This window comes from Protobothrops mucrosquamatus, unplaced genomic scaffold (assembly GCF_001527695.2).
Source record: "Protobothrops mucrosquamatus isolate PMUCROS unplaced genomic scaffold, P.Mucros_1.0 scaffold1135, whole genome shotgun sequence".
In the NCBI taxonomy this organism is placed as follows: Eukaryota; Metazoa; Chordata; class Lepidosauria; order Squamata; family Viperidae; genus Protobothrops; species Protobothrops mucrosquamatus.
Genome location: NW_015387353.1, coordinates 160,025 through 180,926, shown reverse-complemented (window position 1 = coordinate 180,926; position 20,902 = coordinate 160,025). Strand labels below are relative to the sequence as shown.

General features: G+C 36.9%; 2 protein-coding genes across 6 annotated transcripts in view; one reads left to right on the top strand and one right to left on the bottom strand.

Annotated features, from left to right (window-relative positions):
* Window positions 1-693: 693 nt before the first annotated feature.
* LOC107291513 (tRNA selenocysteine 1-associated protein 1) lies at window positions 694-15,504 on the bottom strand. Of its 5 annotated transcripts, XM_015820513.1 has the most exons (10): window positions 15,382-15,504; window positions 13,470-13,640; window positions 10,079-10,140; window positions 9,145-9,221; window positions 8,928-9,049; window positions 6,845-7,021; window positions 5,714-5,833; window positions 4,186-4,585; window positions 3,383-3,425; window positions 694-1,264 (listed from the first exon to the last, which is right to left on the bottom strand). In XM_015820513.1, the coding sequence occupies exons 4-10, from the start codon at window positions 9,172-9,174 to the stop codon at window positions 1,128-1,130; spliced, it is 1,029 nt and encodes a 342-aa protein (XP_015675999.1). In that variant the 5' UTR covers window positions 9,175-9,221; window positions 10,079-10,140; window positions 13,470-13,640; window positions 15,382-15,504; the 3' UTR covers window positions 694-1,127. The 5 variants fall into 5 exon arrangements, with proteins under 5 accessions (XP_015675999.1, XP_015676002.1, XP_015675998.1 ...); XM_015820516.1 differs by lacking the exon at window positions 8,928-9,049; XM_015820514.1 differs by lacking the exon at window positions 9,145-9,221 and having other exon boundaries at window positions 695-1,264; window positions 8,928-9,052.
* The window catches only part of PAK1IP1 (PAK1 interacting protein 1), a gene marked incomplete in the record, with an annotated part of 12,399 nt that continues 6,584 nt past the window's right edge, over window positions 15,088-20,902 (top strand). The window contains 4 exon segments of the mRNA XM_015820511.1: window positions 15,088-15,305; window positions 17,718-17,880; window positions 19,064-19,184; window positions 20,535-20,609. Coding sequence (XP_015675997.1) covers window positions 15,243-15,305; window positions 17,718-17,880; window positions 19,064-19,184; window positions 20,535-20,609 — 422 coding nt within the window.

Genomic DNA, 20,902 nt, shown 5'->3' with positions numbered 1-20,902 from the left:
TTTTGATAGTGGCATAATTTAGTTTTTAGAGATTTGTGTTGCAAAGAGCAGATAACCAGCATTGCCACAGAAAGGGCAATTCTTCCTAACCTAACTGCCATAAGGCATAATTTAGGGAAAGGGACTAGGAGCATGTCCACCCTATCTGACATAGTAAGATGGATAGCTGTCCTTAGGAAAAGGGTAGGTAACCTGGACCTGTGCCACATAGGATTTGTTTGATTTGTATACTTTCTTCCAGCAGCTGAACATAGTATAGCATTCCCTCAATTGATTCCACAACTCCTCTAAGGCCCCGGATGTAGTCTCTTAGCTACAAATACACAATTATAAATTCACATAGAATCAGTTGCACTATGCAATGTTATTTATAAATTAAAAATGGGTTTTAAGGAGAAGCAGGTAAAATAGCAACTTTGTACTTGATGTTGTCTACAAGATAATTTAGATTTTTAGATGAAACATTATAGTTATATCACTAGAAAAAATATAAGGTTTAGATTCAAGGATTACTAGACTAATTCACTGTTAAAATTTGTAATGTTGCATGCTGAAGCCGTTTATACCACCATTGCCATTTCTGAAACGTTTGTAAGTACAACCCAATAAAAATGCATTTTCAGACACTGAAGTTACTTCCTCTTGAAATGAGTATTTTAATAAAATGACCATAAGCAAGATCTCAGATACCAATAAATAAATGGATTTTTTGTTCATATATTGTCTTGCATGATGTCAACTTGCCAGATGAATCAAAATTTCCACCTAATTTAATTCCACCTCCATTAGAAATCAACTAAGTTAATGTACCACTGAAGATCTAAGTACCAAGTACTTAGCATATCCTTTATGGTAAAAGAATAGGTTTTTACAAGCATATTTGCAGAAACAAAGTTTTTATTATTTACATAAGCAAGTCCATATTTTAACTCTTTACATTTCCAGAATATTTACATGATTTCAAGATACTGATGAACAAAATTACAAAGGCCATCAAAGCATTGCAAAAAAAATAATAATAATCCAACACTGTGCTTTAAAATTTAGGATCTAAAGTAATGTAGAAGAAATGTCAATTTAGCACCTTGGTCAAAATAGTCATGCTATGGTGTTAACATAAGACACTTTTAGTAAGCAGTAGGGATCTCGGAAGTGACTGTGTCCAGAGGTTGCCAATGACAGCTCATAAGTGTGTCAAAAAGTTCTTCACTTCTCACCATAAATTCTCTGTTCATTCTATGAACATCTATGTTGAGTTGTGGATCTATTCAAATAAACAAAAGTCAGTAAGCAAACCACTGGCAGAATTGCTACATTAAAGAAAACCTTTAAATATAATATAAACATGCTGATGCCCTTAAGATGTTATAAGCAATAGACTATCTAAAGAACATGGCCAGTTATGAGAATTGTAGTCCAAATCAACTGAAGATTACCAAATTCCTTGTTCCATTTTAAGTACCAAAACATATTGAATATATTGAACAAAGAAATTTGGGGTACCTGAAACACAAATTTATTATCACTTCATAATAACTTATTCACTTTTTAAGGCACTGTTAGATTTTGTTGTTGTTTTTGTTGCTAAAGACTAATCGGGCTACTTCCGCTAAAAACAATATATTTAGGAACATTTTTAATTATGAGATCATGGAGAAAAGAATGAGAAATCTAAAAACAGTTCTTGTGCCCTGAAAATATTCTGATCTAAAGCGATTTCTAACTAGTTTGTTATCCTGTTCGTCATGTTAATGTGCAAAATTTTTTGATCCAGCAATCAAATTTTCAACTTTCTTCTAAATCATGTACTTCCAGAGAGTATTTCAGTAATTTTCAGAAATAAACCTTCAAACATGAAGTAGTTTAAGGTTCTTCTAAGCTGGTTCTGCTATGAAATAGGTCTATTTCTTCTAAAATATTATGTGTAGAACATCTTAAAGAGTGCTTCCCATTCAGAAGACTTATTTCCAGAAATCCAAAATTGCCTCCCTGTCCCCCATGATTTGGAGGAGATTCAGCATGCACGTATTTAACAGAAAAGATTAAAAAGATGGACTGTAACTAATGCAATACAGTAGCCATCTCCCTGCTGTAGTTCAAATTTCAAAAATGGATTGGTTTTGATTATACTGTTATTACTTCCCCCCCCAAAGCCCTTAGTGGGCTCTATGCAGTGTTACTTAGACCACTATCATTGCTGTAAAGGATAATGAATCTTACTCTTGGAAACCTAAATTGTAAAAAAATATTGTGTAGCTAATGGAGAATGAAATGTTTCTGAAGTATTTTTTTAATGTGCAAAATGAGATAGTTCCTCTAGAACAGGGGTAGTCGAACATTACATTTTTCCTTCATAATGTGTTAATCTATGCAATTGAGGATGTTTTATGACTTGTTGGAAATATACTGCCTGGAGCAAAGAACACCCAGAACACAACTACTTGTTTCAGAAACACCATGAACCAATAAAGAACATACAGATTTGGCCCATCCTGAAACAGGCCACGAGCACTCAAGGAGAAAGCAAGGCACACTGTTTATATATTCTTAATTTGTTAATATAGTTTATTAAGTAAATACAAGTAGTCCTTGCTTGGGGATGGCAACCGGGATTAGGCAATGCATTACAAAGTGACATGGTTATAAGGTATGTCATGTGACTGTGCCAACTTATGACAGTTATAGCAGCCTCAGTTGTCATCATAAAGTGAATCTGACACAGTTGCAGCATTCCATGGTCACACGATCACCCTTTGTGACGTTCTGCTAGCTTTCCCACTGACTTTGCTTTTGGGAAGCTGGCAGTTAAGATCACAAATGGCGATCATGGGATGCTGCAACATTGTAACTGCGAGCTGGTTGCCAAGTATCTGAACTGTGATCACGTGACAGTATGGACACTATGAGGGTTGTAACTACAAGGATTTACATCCCCATCATTCAGTGCCATTGTAACTTTGAATGGTGGCTGCATAAGAAGACATTAAGCAAAGACTACCCGTAAGCACAAATTACCCAGGAAAAATCAGGCTGGCTCATTTCAGAGGAAAATTGGTTTTATACTGCATTAAGCATAATTCAACTATCCATATTTTACTGAAATAAGTAGGCTTATACAAGATAAACAATTATCTCTGGCTTATGCCAAAATAGCTGAATTTACACACAACAATGAAGTGAAATCAAGTAACTTTATGCTAGTATGCCATGTAAACTCAGGCATCACGTGGCAACCTACAATATCTGCTCAATCCACGTGCTCATTTTGATGTTATCAACATTTTAAAGATATTCTTCAGATTACTAGATTTTCAAAGATCTTATCAGAGAAATTATCTGATGATCTAATTCTATATGGCAATACTACTAATATCAACATTACCTTCTGTTATTAGATCATCATTTAAAATCATACCACAGCTATCCTGAAAAAAAGAAAAAGAAAAATTTATCATTTCTTTAAAAAATGTACTTTTTATAGTGAAGAAGACAAGTCCCATACACATTCATTTACACTCTTTCAACGGAGAGGGGACAATTATACATATATGCACATCTCTTGACTTATATGCTCTTCTTGCCTCCTACATATTCAGAGGCATTTCACTTTTATTTTCCATTAATCCTGCCTTCTCACTTTACATGGAACAGGGTGTAGACAAAAAAGAATTCTGATTTACTTCTTTAAAAGCTTTTGAGGCAGAGATTATGGATCCAACCTACTTTAAAAGCCTGACATAGTTTATTTTAAACAAAAAAACTCCAAATCATGCTTAGCAACACAGCAACATTAAGGCAACCATCAATAAACATATTTGGAGGGGGGGGAGAAATATACAAGAGAGAATTTAGATTTGTAAATATATGTTGTGGGTTTAAGTTCCACTGTAAAGTCTTATCACATGAGAAAGCACTTCAGGTGTCTTTGAAATTCAAACATCTTACAGAAATACAGGCCTAAGAACGATTTATCCAGAACCTCTTCAATATCGCCATTTTAAAATTTAATTTATTGCAGTTGAAGACACTGAAAAGCAGCCAACACATTTAAAGCGTTAAAAAAAATACTTATGAACTTGGCATTTCCAGAAATTAAACTTCAGAACTTGTAATTTTCAAGTAGTACCACTCCAACAGGTCTGAAAGGCAAAGGGTCATAAACTCTAATTTGATTTATGTGAATACCTGAAATAAAGCTGGATTCATTGCTTGTTGTCCCCCAGTTCCAGTAGGCTGCATTCTTTCATAAGATCCGTAAGTATAATTATAATCACTATAGTCAGCATTATAATCTGCATATTCAGGATAATCTCCATACTCAGGATAGTCATAGCGTTCACCAAAACGAGAACCAAATCGCTCAGCATAACGTTCAGGAAAACGATCACCAAAATGCTCAGGGTAACGTTCAGAAAAACGATCCCCAAAGCGGCTGCCTCGATCAAAACGGTCAAAACGATCATAGCGATCAAATCGGTCATAGCGTTCATTTCTATCATAATTGTACTGGCGGTAATAGTTTTGATAGTCTTGGTAATAGTCATTATAACTATAGGGCTGGTACCTTTGAAATTCTGCTTTCAGTCTAAAACACAAAAGGAAAATATTAAGTTAGAATTTCTTAAGAGCACTGTTTACAACTGAATAGGGCAAGTCTAGTAAAAACACTGAAAATCCTTTAAAAAAAAAAGCTGCTACAGATATCATTACTGTTACTTCAAATAGCAAAACTCCTACTCTCTCTGTTTCCATATACTTTCAGCCAACTTTGCTTGCACACACATAAGCAAAATTACTAAATGCAAATAAAATTACATATTTAAGAGAATACATCGTGAAAAACATTATACAAGAGGTTCCCAAACTTTCTTGATCCACAGTACCTCTAAAGGTTTCCAAATTGTGCATTGCAGCATCTTGGGATGCCACAGCAAACTAAGAATTCTGTTTATTAAAATATCCCTCAAGACCCTTGGAATTTGCTGTGGTGCCTTGGAATGCAGCAGCAGAGTGTTTTAGAACTATAGTTATATGCTGTATTTTTTTTCTTAAATGAAAAGTATTCATTGAATTTTGGGGACAAAAAGGGCTTTATATTTTGTTTAGGTATACATTGTTTCCTAAATGTAAAAGGTAATCATAGAATTGGTTTAAAATTATTGTGAACATTAGGTATACATTGTTTCCTAAATGTAAAAGGTAATCATAGAATTAGTTTAAAATTATTGTGAACATTAAAAGGGAATAACGAAGTTTGAAAATTCATATGTATAATATATACATAAAAAAAATGTAACAATACTACATTTTTATTTTCATCCAATCAGAATAAAAATAAGCAAGCAAAGAAATTCAGATAGATATCAATATCATTAAAGAAGAGAAGGGAATCAAAGTGGCAGTAGAGCAACTTAAAACATCCAAACCCCTAATGGAACAAGTTATAAACCCTGATTACTTGCATGCATGCTTTGACACAATGTAATTTTGTAAAGAATTAAAGTGTATTAATTCAGTACTTTTTAAACAAAACCAGAAGCTGACCTGCCTATGTACTGACTTGTTTCATAAGAACTGTATTAATAGAAAAGGAAAGCAAAACATTTTGAAAAACATTATTTTTAAGAAATCAAACTCCTTTTGCAATCAGGCACAAATTACAATTTCATAAGAGATTTGAAACCCAAAAGATTTGTTAATTCGCATCAACTACCTTTTAGAAATTCCTAAAGTCAATCGAATTCGTTTTCCACCTAGACCAGGTGCATTCTGACAATCTTGCAGTGCTCTCATCATATCACCTTCATCAGAAAATCTGACAAAGCCATAACCCCTGAGGAGTTTTAAAACACAAACTTTAGTAATACTGCCAAAAAAAGCACTCACAATATTTTACTATCGATTATATTTTCACTGCACTGCTAATGGCTATGTAGATAAGTAGCATTTAAATAGCACATTAATTCTACTAAAGGAAATTTCCTACTACCGATAAACAAAAAATACCATTTAATTGTATCTGATCCTGATTAACATGTGCCCATTTCTACAATATATTCAAACCATTTCAACTACAAGAATCTATTCTTTTATGCATTTTGCATTAAGTTATACAATTATCTCATCGGAGTTCTAAAAAGAAAGCCTCTCAGGTCTGCCACGCATATTGCCATCAAAGGCTGGGGGGAGGAGGGGAACATGGGGTGGGAACAAATGGGCAATCAAACTGCATGTGTGCGTGATGGGAAAATTGGTAGGGGGGAAAGATAGCTTGTTGAGGAGCAGGAGAACTCAGAAAGAGCTTGTGCCAGCAACTAAGGCTGTGTACCCTGAGAAAGAACATAAATTACTCTAAACATCTCAAGTGTTCTCAAAACACCTAGGTGGACTCTTATTGGTTGAAGATGGACTGGTCATGGGAGGAGAGCTGGGATGTGCGGGGACTTTCTGTATTGTTCTGAGCAAGTGCAGGACGTTCCAGGCTGACTTTACTGCAGCCAGCATCTTTCCGTAAAAGAACCTATCGCTTCAACCAAATGGAGTCAAGGATCTTCCTTTCCTAAGAAATCAGACTGGGGCAGGTCTGCAGAGCCTCTTTCTAAAGCATTAACTGATGTAAAGAAGACATCCCAAAATATGTATTTCAATAAAACTGCATCTTTCATTCATATATCACAGTACACCACATAACATTAAAAAAACAAGAATACAGTACAATGCTGATTCAACTATCTCTGCTTGACTTCAAAAAATTTGAGAAAACTCACAATATTTAGGTTTTGATGTGATTTGAGAAATCTGTATTGCATACACACACACACATTTTAATTCATAAATGGGCTACCTGGAATATCCCAGCAGATCTGTGGCCACTTTACAGTCTATACATGATGGATACTTTTTAAAAAAATAGTCATACAGCAAAAAGTCATCCACTTCAGGAGTTAACTCTCCTACAAATATTGCAAATTCAGGCCTGGTAAATTCTGCCCTAACAAATTCTTGCCTTACAAATTCTGGCCTGGAAGAAATTAGAAGAAAAAACATGATTAATCATCTTGCAATGTAAACCTCAGAACCCTGTCTCCACTAGATTACTTTCCAGTGAATATAACCCAGAATACCTACCTAGGAATGATCCAGCCAATACTTGTTTGTCCTTATTCATGGTGCATCACTAGCACCATACACAGGAAAAAAATATCCTGGTCATGTCTGAACAATATTCCTTTTTATTTATTTTTTTAAAAAAGCAACCAGACTGAAGAAATCCACTTAGTCCTATGCAGATAAACTTGGCTAGTGCCAATTTCAGTTACAAGCAGATCATGGATTGTATAATTGGCCTTGCGCTTTCTATAACTCAAAACAGCTTTCCTCAATGCACTTAATCCAAATATTACTACCAATATTTATGAGAGAAGGTACCATTTAAAAAACTTGCTTCTCAACAGTAACTTCAGAATGACCAAACAGTACAAATTTAAAGGTTATTGGGCCATTTAATGAAATTGCATTTTCTTTTAATTAGCTCATTAAGGTTATGGCCTGGTAAATGGATTCATCCATGAAGTTTCTTAAAACTATACAAAAATAATTTGCCACTACCTTCTTCTGGGATTTTTTTTGAATTTTCAAATTTAGCTACAGCTTGAGATTTTCTAATGGCTATGTCATTAAAATATTAAACAGGTTCAACTTTCTCAGTTCAAAATTAGGAAATGAATTTAATCTGAACCCTTTAAAATTAAAAAAAAAGAAAGAAAATTCCCTCCCTACATTTTAAGTTACAAATTCTATATTTGTTTTGCTTATACAAGTGGAACTGTTTGAAACTTTCTACTATCAGCTTGGTAAATATTTTTTATGAGTTATTCAGCACTTGTGTGTCTAACACAAACATGTATTTTTATATTCCCAATTCTAAATTTGTTAAATAAAGACAAAGTGATCAAGTAATAGAAGCATATACAATAAAACCATCCCTTTTATATTCCAGTTTAACCAAACAGTTCTCTAAAACACTGTAATGTTAGGTACTAGTGTTGTTTTGAACCGAACAGTAAACACACACACGTATACATACATTTTAGCTTAATATGTCAGCAAACATACTAAATAATGCCAATTTAATACATACATCCTATCTATATACTCCATTCAGTTGAAGGCTAAATAACAATTAACCTTCAAATAGCTTTATCAATAATTCTCCTGGCAAATATTCAGTAACTAACTTGTAATAGTTTGAACCTAATTAGAAATTACACTCATTTCTGTGACATTAAATAAAACTCCACAGCTTAATTTATGGAAACAAATATGCTTGCCAATATCTTGCAATGACCTTCATTTCTAATTCAGATCCCAACTGTGATGCTAATAATAGGCTTCTTGGCTTTCTAGCATTGGCAAGGCTGTTGTGAATTTTCAGCATGCATCCTCCAAAGTGAAGTTTATATAATGCAGAATGTAGCAAAACCTTCAGTACTGAAGAAAAAAGGTCCAACAGAAAATCATATTTTATGCAACACCAAGAAGGTAAAATTAAGAAACCTTCTGAGAAGCAGTAATCAACCCCAAAGGGCCCAATGCAGCCATCACGCTGAGATGTTCTCCAGATGCTTGTCGAACAATTGCCTAGTGCTTTTTTTTTTACTTACTTCATTTCACATTTTCAGTTCATATCCACTGAACCTTTGAAAGTTGCTAACTAAATTTAACACTTCTGTACAACTGCCTTTTTTATTGTTTTATTTGCTTTTTTTTTTAGCTATGTGATGAGCAGCTTTTCAATTCACAAAGCTTTAAAAAGAATCTGAGGACAATTGAGTGTGTTGGTTCTGATTAACTTCTCACTACTTGATTTAGGTATTATATAGAGACAAGAGCCAGTTTTTTTCTTGTCAGTTTCAAGATTTCTTCACCTGCTTGGAATACTAGTAAAATCTGGTCTTCCTGCTCTTGCTTTACTCTTTTTCTTCCGTTTTTTGTGGGGGGATCTCCACCACAGAGGCAGGCTTTCTTTTTTGGCCTTTCCCACTGTATCCTGCTAGAATGAAAAACAGTTATACAGTATTTCATCTCAATTAAATGCCTCCCTCCCTCTCCCGATCACCACCTCGGTGATTTCCCCATATTCACCTTTCCCTTGACAGAAGCCTGGGGTCCCATCTCTCCCTCCGCCTCCCATGAGGGAAAGCAGCCTCTGGGGAAAATGCCTGGCAAAAATAACAGAGCCAAAGGATTGTATGAAAAGCCATATTCCCCTGACTTAGTCAAGCTGGCTATCGGAGTTACTGCTTTTCACGCCAACATTTTGACTCCCTCGGCTTCCTTCATTTAAAAAAAAGGTTAATCATTAGAGGCTGACTGAGCACGTCATTTAAGAGTTCTTTTACAAAAGGACCCTGCTTAAGAGGAACTACAGCAGAATAAGATGCGGAGCCGGGTCACTTTCTGTTTATTTAAACACAGAAAATGGACTTTGGGCTCTTCTGTTGTAGGCTGTTGGCCAGTCTCAAGGAAATTGTCTGGAATAAGTCTAAAGCACAGCCGAAGGAACTCATGTCTGGTTTTCACAACAGTAACATGCAAGTGACAAAAGTGTCACATTAAAAAATAAAAATAAAAAAATAAAAGCCAGCAGAGGCAACTATATGGGAAAAGGGAAGGAGGCAGTAACCACAGGCAGACGGTAAATCTCACCTCGGGGATACAGATTGAACATTTTTGTTAAGTTTTACTTACATGAATGGTAGCAGTTCCAATGAAGGCATCCTAAATAGTGAGTGTTATAGGAAAGTCCCACCACAAGAACTCACTGTGCAATAGTGCAGAAAGCAAAGTTTCCTGTTCTGTCCCCAAGCTGCTTCAGTTGGCGTGATTTAAGGATTTCACAGCAGGGGAGAACAATTCGTCAGAAATTTATCTGAGGGAAGTATATGGCTAAAAACCCATCATCCCTTCCCAAGGAGTACTGGGTTCAAGCTTGCCATTTGTCAAGAATTCGGGACAAGATTGTGCTTCCCCCCAAATTAGCTACTAATGCAACCGCATTTCTATCAAATTATCTTACCTGGCTAGTCATTGTAAAAAGCTATCTTCGCAAGAAGTCTGTAGTAGCTGCTTTTTCGGATGCTGTATTTAAAAAGAGAGAGAAGGTTTTGTGTAAATAAGCCACAGATACACATTTTTGTGATGTTATTTACAGATCAGCAGAAGACTGAGAGCCACCCTCAATGTTCATTATGTCACTGTACCAGAAACCACCACAATGCTCTATACCACAGATGTCTTGCTTCCTCTGATTTTGTTCCCCTCAGTAAAGAAAGGTTTTATTGTTTCTATTTGTGGAATTCATTTTTCCAGTTCTAATTAAAATGTGCCATCCTGAAATAGAAATTATTGACACTAGGAAGTAAAGTCAGGGAGAAAATATTTAATGATGCTCTCCCTTATACAGGTAAAATAAGGGTATGCAAAATAGCACTGTTCACAATAGTACAGTATTTCCTTACGACAGGCCAATCTGTACAACTTGGGAATACGTACATTTCTAGAAATGTTAGATCTGGAACAGAAAGTGACAATATACTTCCGTAACTGTTTTGGGACGGAGACAGAACATTACAAAGACAGAATATTCCATGTCGTCCATAAGTAGTTAAAATAACTTTGAATACTGATTTTTCTTAAGATATAGAAGATCTATCTATCTATCTATCTATCTATCTATCTATCTATCTATCTATCTATCTATCTATCTATCTATCTATCTATCTATCTATCTATCTATCACACAAGAAGATGGCCATTCACACACATCAAGCTATTCCAAAAAAATCTCCCCATCCTTTGAAGCAAATATAGAGATGGAAGAAGGGCAAACAGAAGAACATCAGTCAACTTGTAGATGGCATCTTGATGACACAACCCAAAAAAGTATACAGGAACTATACACTATTAAATTTTGAAGTCTTACATTTTGAACTGGTCTGATTATAAACATTTATTTGTATCCCACCTTTATTATTTTTGCAAATAACTCAAGGCATGAACATATCCAAGGTATCTTCCTCCTCCTATTTTCCCCACAACAACCCTTGAAAATAAGTGACTGGAGCAAAGTCACCCAGCTGGCTTTCATGATTATGGTAGGATTTGAATTCAGTTACTTTCTAACTTGGTGCCTTAACCATACATCAAACTGGCTTTCATAAACATAATGAACTACATCTTTTCCCCTTATCTTTAATTTTTATTAAATTATAATATAATAAGGGCTTATTCATTGCAACTGGTCCCGACATGGTAGCATTTGAATTCATGGAATGCATTCTGCTATTCGTTCTTTTTGGTAGAATTGTTTAATCAGTTGAATTCATTCTAAAAGTTAATTGTCAAAAATGAGTCAATAAATAAGAAGCTTGTAGCTGCTTAAAAACGAATTTAACATCATGGGAATTCTCATTTATCACAACCAACATACTATGCCATCTCAAGAGACATTCTACATAATGTAGCCTTGTCTTAATTTTTAAAGTACTAAAATGCAATCATGATATATTTCATCATGAACGTAACTATTATGTTAACATATCATAGCATCACAATTATGCAGTAAAAGAGGTTATTGTCATTTTGGTAGGACAAACCAGTACCAGGGAAGTACTCCATTTTGCAAAATTATAGTGCAACTGGACATTTTCCTTGTGTTGAAAAGAATCATGCAATATTTCATAAAAACAATTTCAATTGGCGCTAAGAATAATGCAGTTTGCTTGAACAGTAACTAGCAAACTGCTAAGAATATAGGTAGTCCTCAACTTACAACCATAATTGAGCCCAAAATTTATGTTGCTAAGTGAGACATTTATGTGAGTTTTGCCCCATTTTATGACCTTTCTTGCCACAGTTGTTAAGTGAACCACTGCAACTGTTAAGTTAGTCACACATTTGTTAAAGTAAATCTGGCTTCTCCATTGATTTTGCTCGTCAGAAATTCACAAAAGGGGATCACATGATATTGGGAGACGGCAACGGTCATAAATATGAGTCAATTGCCAAGCATCTGAATTTTGATCATGAAACCAGGGGGATGGCACAATGCTTGTAAGTGTGAAAAATGGTCATAATTCACTTTCTTCAGTGCCGTTGTAACTTTGAACGGTCACTACATGATCTGTGGTAAGTCAAGGAATACCTGTAATAGTTTTCTAGTTACAGTTACAACTGTCTACTATAACTCACTGTTCTTTATTGTAGTGTTATTTAAAAACAAAGAGTTTAAGAATTTAACAGCAGTCCTAATACCTCAAACTAAGTATCAGTGCAGGTAGTCCCTTTTTGATGACCATTCATTTAGTGAGCAAAATTATGACACTGAACAAATGGTAGTTAAAGCTGTTCCAGCGCCCTTGGGGGTCATGTGCTCAAAATATAGGTGCTTAGCAGCCCATGTGCATTTACAACTGCACTTGAACTCCCCCCAACCTGTGTCCTACAATCTCTGCACTCCCCCCCCCCCCATCTTCAACTGTATTCTTCCTCCCACTGCTGGCAAGGCATGCCCAAAGTAGCTGCTGGCTTTCATGCAGCTCCCCTTCAGCAGCTGGAGAAAGATAGCAGTGAAGATCAGGAGTAGTCGCATGGGAAGGTACCAGAGTGCAGGGCAACCAAAAGACAGGTGGTGGTGGTGGGGGGCGGTAGGAAATGGAGGCTAGAGCAGCAGGGCAGGAGAAGGATGAGGTCCTGGACTAAACTGTACCACCAGAACTGTTGTCTCTAAGCAGTGCAGTCATATTTCACTTAACTGCTTCATTTAGCAACAGAAATTCCAAACTCAATTAGGGTCATGAATAATGAGGGCCATGCTTTCTATAAAAACACTAAATTCTGAACCAAATTGTAATTCTGTATCGTCTTCGTTTCATATACAGTCCCCAAATAAGGATTTAATATCTAACCTAAATACATTGAAGTATACAAAAATCCATTTACAATAAAACTGCAGTTCATAAAATATAAAATTATAACTGAGATCTATTTTCTCCAGGTAAGGGCAGCTTGGTATTGGTTCATTAAACAGAAATGGTAAAAGCTATTTTCAGTTTTTTTTTAAAAAAATCAGTTTCATCAGCAAGCAGTGCCAGTTACAAAACTACTGCTTCACAGTACTATCTTCCCCCATACCCAGATAAGTCAAATAATGTGGATTTGTAAAATTCACCAAAGCAATCCAGTTACATATTATACTAAGCATAAACTCTGTCTACATTAGAAAATTGTGTGTGTGTGGGGGGGAATTAAAGGAAAAAAATGAATGACCAAATCTGTAGATTTCAATACTAATACAAACAAATCCAATTACAAGGATACTGTCAACAGATTAATAATATTTTAAGAAATATTTGCTCTGCAAGTAGGTATTCACATTTTATAAACACAACTTCTGCTACTTTACTTACCGGTGAGTGTCAAATGTACAAACTTAAAAAATTTAAAAAAAAATAGCTGCAGAAGGTGGCAAGTACCAGAACAAGGTGAGATCTTGCCTCTATAGTTACTTTAATCATCTAAACTGAAGTAACAGCAGTACTTTTTCTCCCTCTAAGGTTGTTCAAGAACTTGTGATTTCACTGCAATAAAAAGAAATAGTATAAGAATTAGAAAAAAACTGTTTCATAACACAACCTGTACTGAACTTAATAGGTAAAAATAGATTATAATAAATATTTGGACATCTGGTTCAAACAGCAACCTTAATAGGATTTGGTTTTGGTTTAGCAAAGGGACAGACTTTTTTGTGACCATGTCACCTTCCAATGTCTGTAGAAAGTACAGCTGGTGGTGCCACAATCTCACTGGAAAATGCCAACCCAAAATCTTTTTTCAAGCATTCAAGATTAAACGCTTTAATCTTTTCTTTTTTAAATCTGCCAAATTTCAAATACCTTTAAATACAAATCCCCAAAACATGGTGGAAAATAGAAGTGGCTATTTTTCATTCTTTTTAAATTAGAAAATCATTGGAGTGTGACTTTTTCACAATCTGAGAAAAACAGGCCTGACTTCTAAATGGTTGCTTTTCATTTCTGCATTTCTATTTTTAGTTTTTAAATATTTAATTTAAAACTACAGAAAGAGGGGTTTTTTTTTTAAAGATGGAAGTGCCCTTATTACTCTCTCTCTCTCTGATCAAGCCCTCTTGTTATTTTTAATCTACCAACATTTTCTTTTTGAATATGGAATTATGAGGGGGGGGGGGGAGAGAACCTTCACCACCAATGGAGCTATGCCTACTTAACACCAGGTAAAAGTGAAAATGCTATTTTTTAAATATAGCAACAGTTGTGCTACTAAGCTTCGTTGTCGGGAAATAAACATCGATAATTTCAATAAAGCTTACTTTGAAATACCGACGTTGAAGATTTCAATCTTTAAGTGAGGAAACTTAGGAAACTGACCAGTTGGGAGGGTTTTTTTTTTAAAAAAAATGGGAATTCAGAGGCCTGTGCGCACGCGCGTACGTAACCATGAACATATTAGCACATACATGTGAACAACGTATTCATATGCCATCAGACTGTGACCCCGTTCGTATCCCAGTTATCAATAGAAGCAGCTCCAAAAGGTCTATCCAGGCTTATTCCACAGGCTGCTTTAAATGCACTCAAAAGGAAGAGGAGAAAAGGCACCAGCGCGTGCTAGGCCTCCCTATTGGGGGCGGGGCAGAGCTCACGCGGCGCTTAGCGGAAAAAAAGCGAGGAAAAGATTCGGAACCACGAGTGTCTTAATACTCCTTGTCCGTGAGGCGAAGGACCCCGTCCCTTTCCTCTCAAACCCCGAATTACTAACATCACCTTCCGGGCAGCCGCCATCACCAGCCGTTTGGAGATCGCAACGCTCCCTTCCGCCGCCGTCGGCCTCCCCTCCCCCCGTCTTCCCTCCCCCCCTCCACGGACTTCCGCCCCGGGTTGGGTTGTCTGCGCGACTGCCTGTTTCCATTTCTTCAATTTTCTTTCTTTTTTTTTTTTAACAAATCGTTCCCGCCTCTCCCCCGCTCCCAAACGGCGGAAGAAATTAAAAGATTCAGACTGGAAACAGGGCTCCTCGTCTCAGGCGGTAGAGTAGACACCCCCTTCCCGAGACCAAACGGACAGGCGGCTAGCAGGCCGCGGTACAACTCAAGCCAGAAAAGGACCCCCACACTAGTAGGCGTCGCTAAGGAAGGCCAAGAAATGGAGGTGCTGGGGGGATGTTACGAACAGATTCTGTTCGGGTTCTCCATACAACCGGCCGAGGTAAGATTTAAATAAGAGAAGGGGGGGGACGTAGAAAAGGCGCGAGTTAAGTTGGCTAACGGGTCCTAATACTCACCACGAGGGCCGCACGCTGCGCACAGCGACGCCGAAGTTGCGAGCTATCAGCGCGCGCAAGGGGCAGGGGAAGCGCGTGGGCTCGCTTCGTCTTGCTCAGTTTCCTTCCCAGAAGCCTCGGCGGCGTTGGCTCGTGCTCAGCTCCGCCTCGTGAGCGCCGTGCGTCGTCGCGGGGCGGAGAAAATGGAACGTTCCCGCGCAGTCGGCCGGAAACGTTTTCCCTATGGCTCGTCTCGCCTCTCCTTCCGGGCGGCGAGCGTGCTTGGCGACGTCGTCCGCGGCAGTTTATTTTTTTATTTTTTTTTTTAAATGCGATGTCGGCTTTTAGATTACACCAGCTTCATAGAGGGGTGGCTAAAGAGAGTTTGATAGAGGTTAAGTTAAGGCCTCCGATCTTGGCGGTTGTAAGCAACGGTTTTTCCAACCTCGTGCTCTCCATAACCGGAAGAAACCCCAAACTTGGGTTCCCGATTTAACATGGCCGAAGTTTTAGGGACGTCTGCCGGGAAGCAATTAACGTGAGGGTTATTGCTTCCGCGGAGCTCTTGGTAGAAGGAAGCAATATTTTCCCCCTTTTATTGTAGTACTATAAATGTTGGTACCGTACGTTGTATGATTTCAATGTGGTAATGTTTCTATAGTAAAATTATTGGAGTTGTACTTTAAAAGTTTAAAATACTGAAAATAGAAAAGTAAAAATTCTATCTGTTAATTGCCATTTAGAACAGTGTTTCTCAACCTTGACAATTTTAAGGTATGTGGACTTCAACTCCCAGAATTCCACAGCCAGCATTGCTGGCTGTGGAATTCTGGGAGTTGAAGTCCACATGCCTTAAAATTGTCAAGGTTGAGAAACACTGATTTAGAATCTCAGTGTTTTAAGCATCCAAAGTTGAACACTATCATTAAAAAAGCCCACTGCAGTTTATATCATATTAGTTGTATAATAGTATTAGTCTTGAACTAATTTCTTAATAGTAAGACTTCCATTGTAATGTTATTTAACGTGTGTGTGTCTAAAGGAAGCGAAATTTAGCATGTAATGTAGCAGGACTTTTCCTGTATTCTTCTTTTATTAGGTTTGCATAGCCTCCAAAGTGGAAAGAGTCAAGGCAGCTTACATTAAAACTCAGTAAAAGTAATCAATCAGAGAAATATAAACCTATTGATTTGCCATCCCTACACCATTACAAATAGAGTAGTGTAGCCTGAGGGGGAATCTGTTCATGTAATGGATACAAAAGAAATCAATGCATTTGAAGTTGGCTTTTTAGTCTAGAAAAGCTGTTGGTATGCTTCATTTTTTTGTATATTTAAAAGTGAAATTTGATTGCCTGAAGTGAAATTAAGAAATGAGCCTTTAAAAAGTAAATAATGGATTTTGTAGAAAAAAATTGTGGAACAAAAATGTCAGTGGTCTACATAAAACAACATCCTTTAGTTATGGAGAGGCCCTTCATCTGGAAATCGCTAACAAAATCCAGTATTTTGGAAAATAAACGTGTCACAAGCTTTCGTTTTGTGGAAATACATTAGATTACATAGATACCATTCTAACTGAAATTAGTTGTAAAGTCCAGAGGCCATGTAATAGATATCTAAGCCCACTAGCTATAATTGTAATAATTGACAATAATAACTGCTGCTAATTGAAGTAGATGGAATTGGTTTCTGATCAATAGGAAAAGACTGAGTGTATCATGATTTGGTTAATGAGATCTGTTTTTTTCTTTTAAACTGAAAATGCCTGTCCCTATAAAGCAGGGGTTCCCAACCACGGGTGCTCGCACCCCCTGGGGGTGCGAAACAATATTCCAGGGGGTGCGAAAACTTGGGTTTTCAAAATTATATGCATAATTAATTGCCGTTGTCTTGAACTTTTGTAAGGGGTGCAAGAATATATCAGAAGCGTTCTAGGGGCTCAGGGTATAGAAAAGGTTGGGAACCACTGCTATAAAGTATAGATAGTTTGCAACCACATAGCAGGGTAATCTACTGTAATAGCCTACTACTTCAAAGCATTTGATTTCTAAAGATATGATTTCTATTTTAACAATTCTACTAATTTATACTAAGGTAAATCTATCCTTTATTTTGAAGAAGAAACTTAAAACTTAGTACTGAATGTTTACATTCAAGCATTCAACAAAACGTTTAATGAGCATTTGGAAGATGTGATGCTAAGTATGCTAGATGAGGATCTGTGCAGATAAATGCTTTTCAACAAGTTTTTACTTTGTTTTTAAAAACAGTACACTGGAATGTTATAGGAAAATCACAGTAGCTGATTTGACTGATTTTTAAATAAATCTTAGTCTTGATATTTTTTGTTTTCAGAACTGGGCAGTTGCTCCCGATTTTACTCATCATGCACACAGTGCTTCACTGTCAGCAGTAGCTGTGAATGAAAGATATGTAGTCACTGGGAGCAAGGATGAAACTATACAAATCTATGACATGAAAAAGAAGGTAGAACATGGAACATTGGTACATCACAATGGTAAGGAGTTCATCTTTCTTTTATGTCAGAACCCATATTCTAAGGGAGCTCTTTCTAACTTTAATTCTAACTCTAATCTTTCTGCACTTCTGGGTTTTGCCATGCTCCTGGAGGGGAGGGAGGAAACACTGCGGGCTATTTCTTTGTTTTCCTCTATCGCTACACTGTAACACTTTTGCTGTTTCCCCACACACGCTCTTTGAACTATCTTTCCCCCTTGGTGTCAGCTTGAAAGGGGGGGGGGAGAAAGGAATGTGCGTCTGGCAACTGGTTTATCTCTGCTTTTGGAAGGGAAGGTGCAGAAGACTCAACAAAACATTGCTGCAACCCTGAGACAGCCTGGCGTTATCAGCTCTTTCCCACAACGGACTTAACACCTGGGGATTGGCCCATTCGAACTGACCGGATGAACTATTGGGGTGGGGTTTGCTTGGGACACTTTTAATCTATTGATCGGGGACCCCCCAGATCCTGTCTATTATGCCTGCTATCAGCTTCTCCTAATAAAAGTTCCTTTTGGAAGAAACTGCTTCCATGAGTTCTGCTTTCTTAGGATGAGGTATTGAAGTGGGCCCTGACAGTTAAGTTGGATAAGTGAGGCATAGTTCTCAGCAGGATTGCAGTATGGTGAAAACTCATTTTGAGGAGAAGTGTCTGTTTTTCACAAATGTGTGAAATTAAATGGCATATTACTTGTGGAGCTATGNGAGCTATGTCACTTGCATAATCACATTATTATAAAAATGTAAATCGTCTCACTTGCTTTTAATTTATGTCATTTGTCTAATGTTGATATGCAGTTCCATTTAATTTCATTGGCAGATGGAACTATTAAGTTAATGGTTAAGGTATCAGATTAGAAATCAGGGAACCATGAGTTCTAGTCCTGCCTTAGGCATGAAAACCAGCTCAGTGACTTTGGGCCAGTCATTCTTTCTCAACCTAACTCACTTCACAGGATGGTTGTGGAAAAATAGGAAGAGGAAAGCATATTAGATATGTTCACCACCTCGAGTTATTTATATAAAAAAATAAAGGCAGGATAATAAAATTTAAAAGCATGGCAAGACATTCTGTAAATTTGTAGGGATATATAAATTATGATCTTGCTATAAAACCATTTTGAAATATTCTCCATTTTAAACCAAAAAGCTTGAATAGAACTGTTCTCGTTAACTTTCAGGCACTGTAACCTGCTTGGAATTCTATGGGAGTGCTCATCTATTGAGTGGAGCTGAAGATGGTCTCATATGTATTTGGAATACAAAAAAATGGGAATGCTTGAAGTCAATTCAAGCCCACAAGTATGTTCCCCTTTCTCTTATAATTATATAATAATTTGGATTCATAGCTATGTAAGCAAAGTCCTATTTCCACAATAGTGCTTGTTTGCCCCTGTCTGAAAAAGTATTCAAGAGATTGTGTATGGAGATTCTCAATCATCTAGGTCGGGTCCCCAACCTGTGGGCCATGGCCCACTACCAGGCTGCAGCCGCTTGGCCACCGGGCCGCATGAAAGGATGGCCAGTGCACATGCACAGTCACGTGCACTCACACCTCCTACACTCGCGCTAGCAGCAAACGTCCCACCGATGCTACTGCTGCCCCACCCCAAGCGTCCCACTAATGCTAGCACCGCCCCGCCCCCGTGCGTACTGCCAGCGCTAGTGTCACCCCGCCCCGAGTTTCGCACCGCTGGTAGCGTCACCCTGCCCCCGAGCGTCCCGCCGGCGCTAGCATCCCCCCGCTGCCGAGCGGGGCAGTACATGAAATCACGCCCTTCCGGTCTGCAGAAAAAATGCTCTCCACGGAACTGGTCTCTGGTGCTCAAAAGGTTGGGGACCTCTGATCTAGCTCATAGCTATCCCAAAGGTGCTTTTTTATAACGTAATTGGACTTTCTTTTTTTTATTTGAAAATGTTTTGCTTCTCATCCAAGAAGCTTCTTCAGCTCTGAATAAGCTCTTAAAAAAAGAACAACTAAAGTCCAGTTCCCTTGTGAAAAAGCACCTTTGGGATAATCAAGAGATTCGGGATTCTCCAGAATGATATAGTATGCAGTGGGGGAAAAATGAAGTACATGATGAAAACTAAATTCCCCATCTCTTGCTTTAAACCTCTTTTTCATTTATTTATTATATTTCTTCTTCATGACCAAAGTTTCTATTGATTTTATATATAATACACACACACACACACATACATACACACACACATACATATATATATATATATGCATATATATACATATATGTATATACATATATACACATATATATACAGTATGTATGTATGTGTGTGTATGTGTGTGTATATATATATATATACACACAGACACACACATATATATGTATTTCAGAAACAATAAAAATATAGTATAAAACACAGAGAACAGAGATAAAAGGTAACAAAAACTTAAGAACCTAACCAATATTTTTTGTTAAAATCAAAATGATCTCTAAATATTGGAGAAGGAAACTACCTGTAATTACAATTGCTAGAAATTAATATCTTACTTTCTGCCATCAAGACTGACAGGTAAGGTCTAACGTAAGCTTAATATAATATTTATATTTACTCGTGGATCATATTATGATTGAATATATTGATAATGGTCTCTTTGTATTAAAACTCTTGATGCTTTTTATGTATTAGGGGCCATGTGACATCTCTTTCTATTCATCCTTCTGGAAAGTTGGCTTTATCAGTAGGAACAGACAAAACATTAAGGTATGTCATAAGACTGCAAATGGCCTTTGTTTTATTTAAGATAATGCTATTTTTTATAACTTCAAAGCAATTAGCTGTTCCAAGCTGTGAGAATAAATATCAGAGATATTGTTATCGCTAAACAAGTTAACAAATTTATAAGATATATAAGTATTGAGTTGGTTCTTGCCTTACCTTGGGTGCTACTTCCTTTTCCTTATGACATCCCTTCATGCGTCAGAAGGTTGCTATCCTATATCCCTTGGTCTTTTTTTTTTTCTTCTTTAAGCTAAACATACCAAGTTGCTTTAACC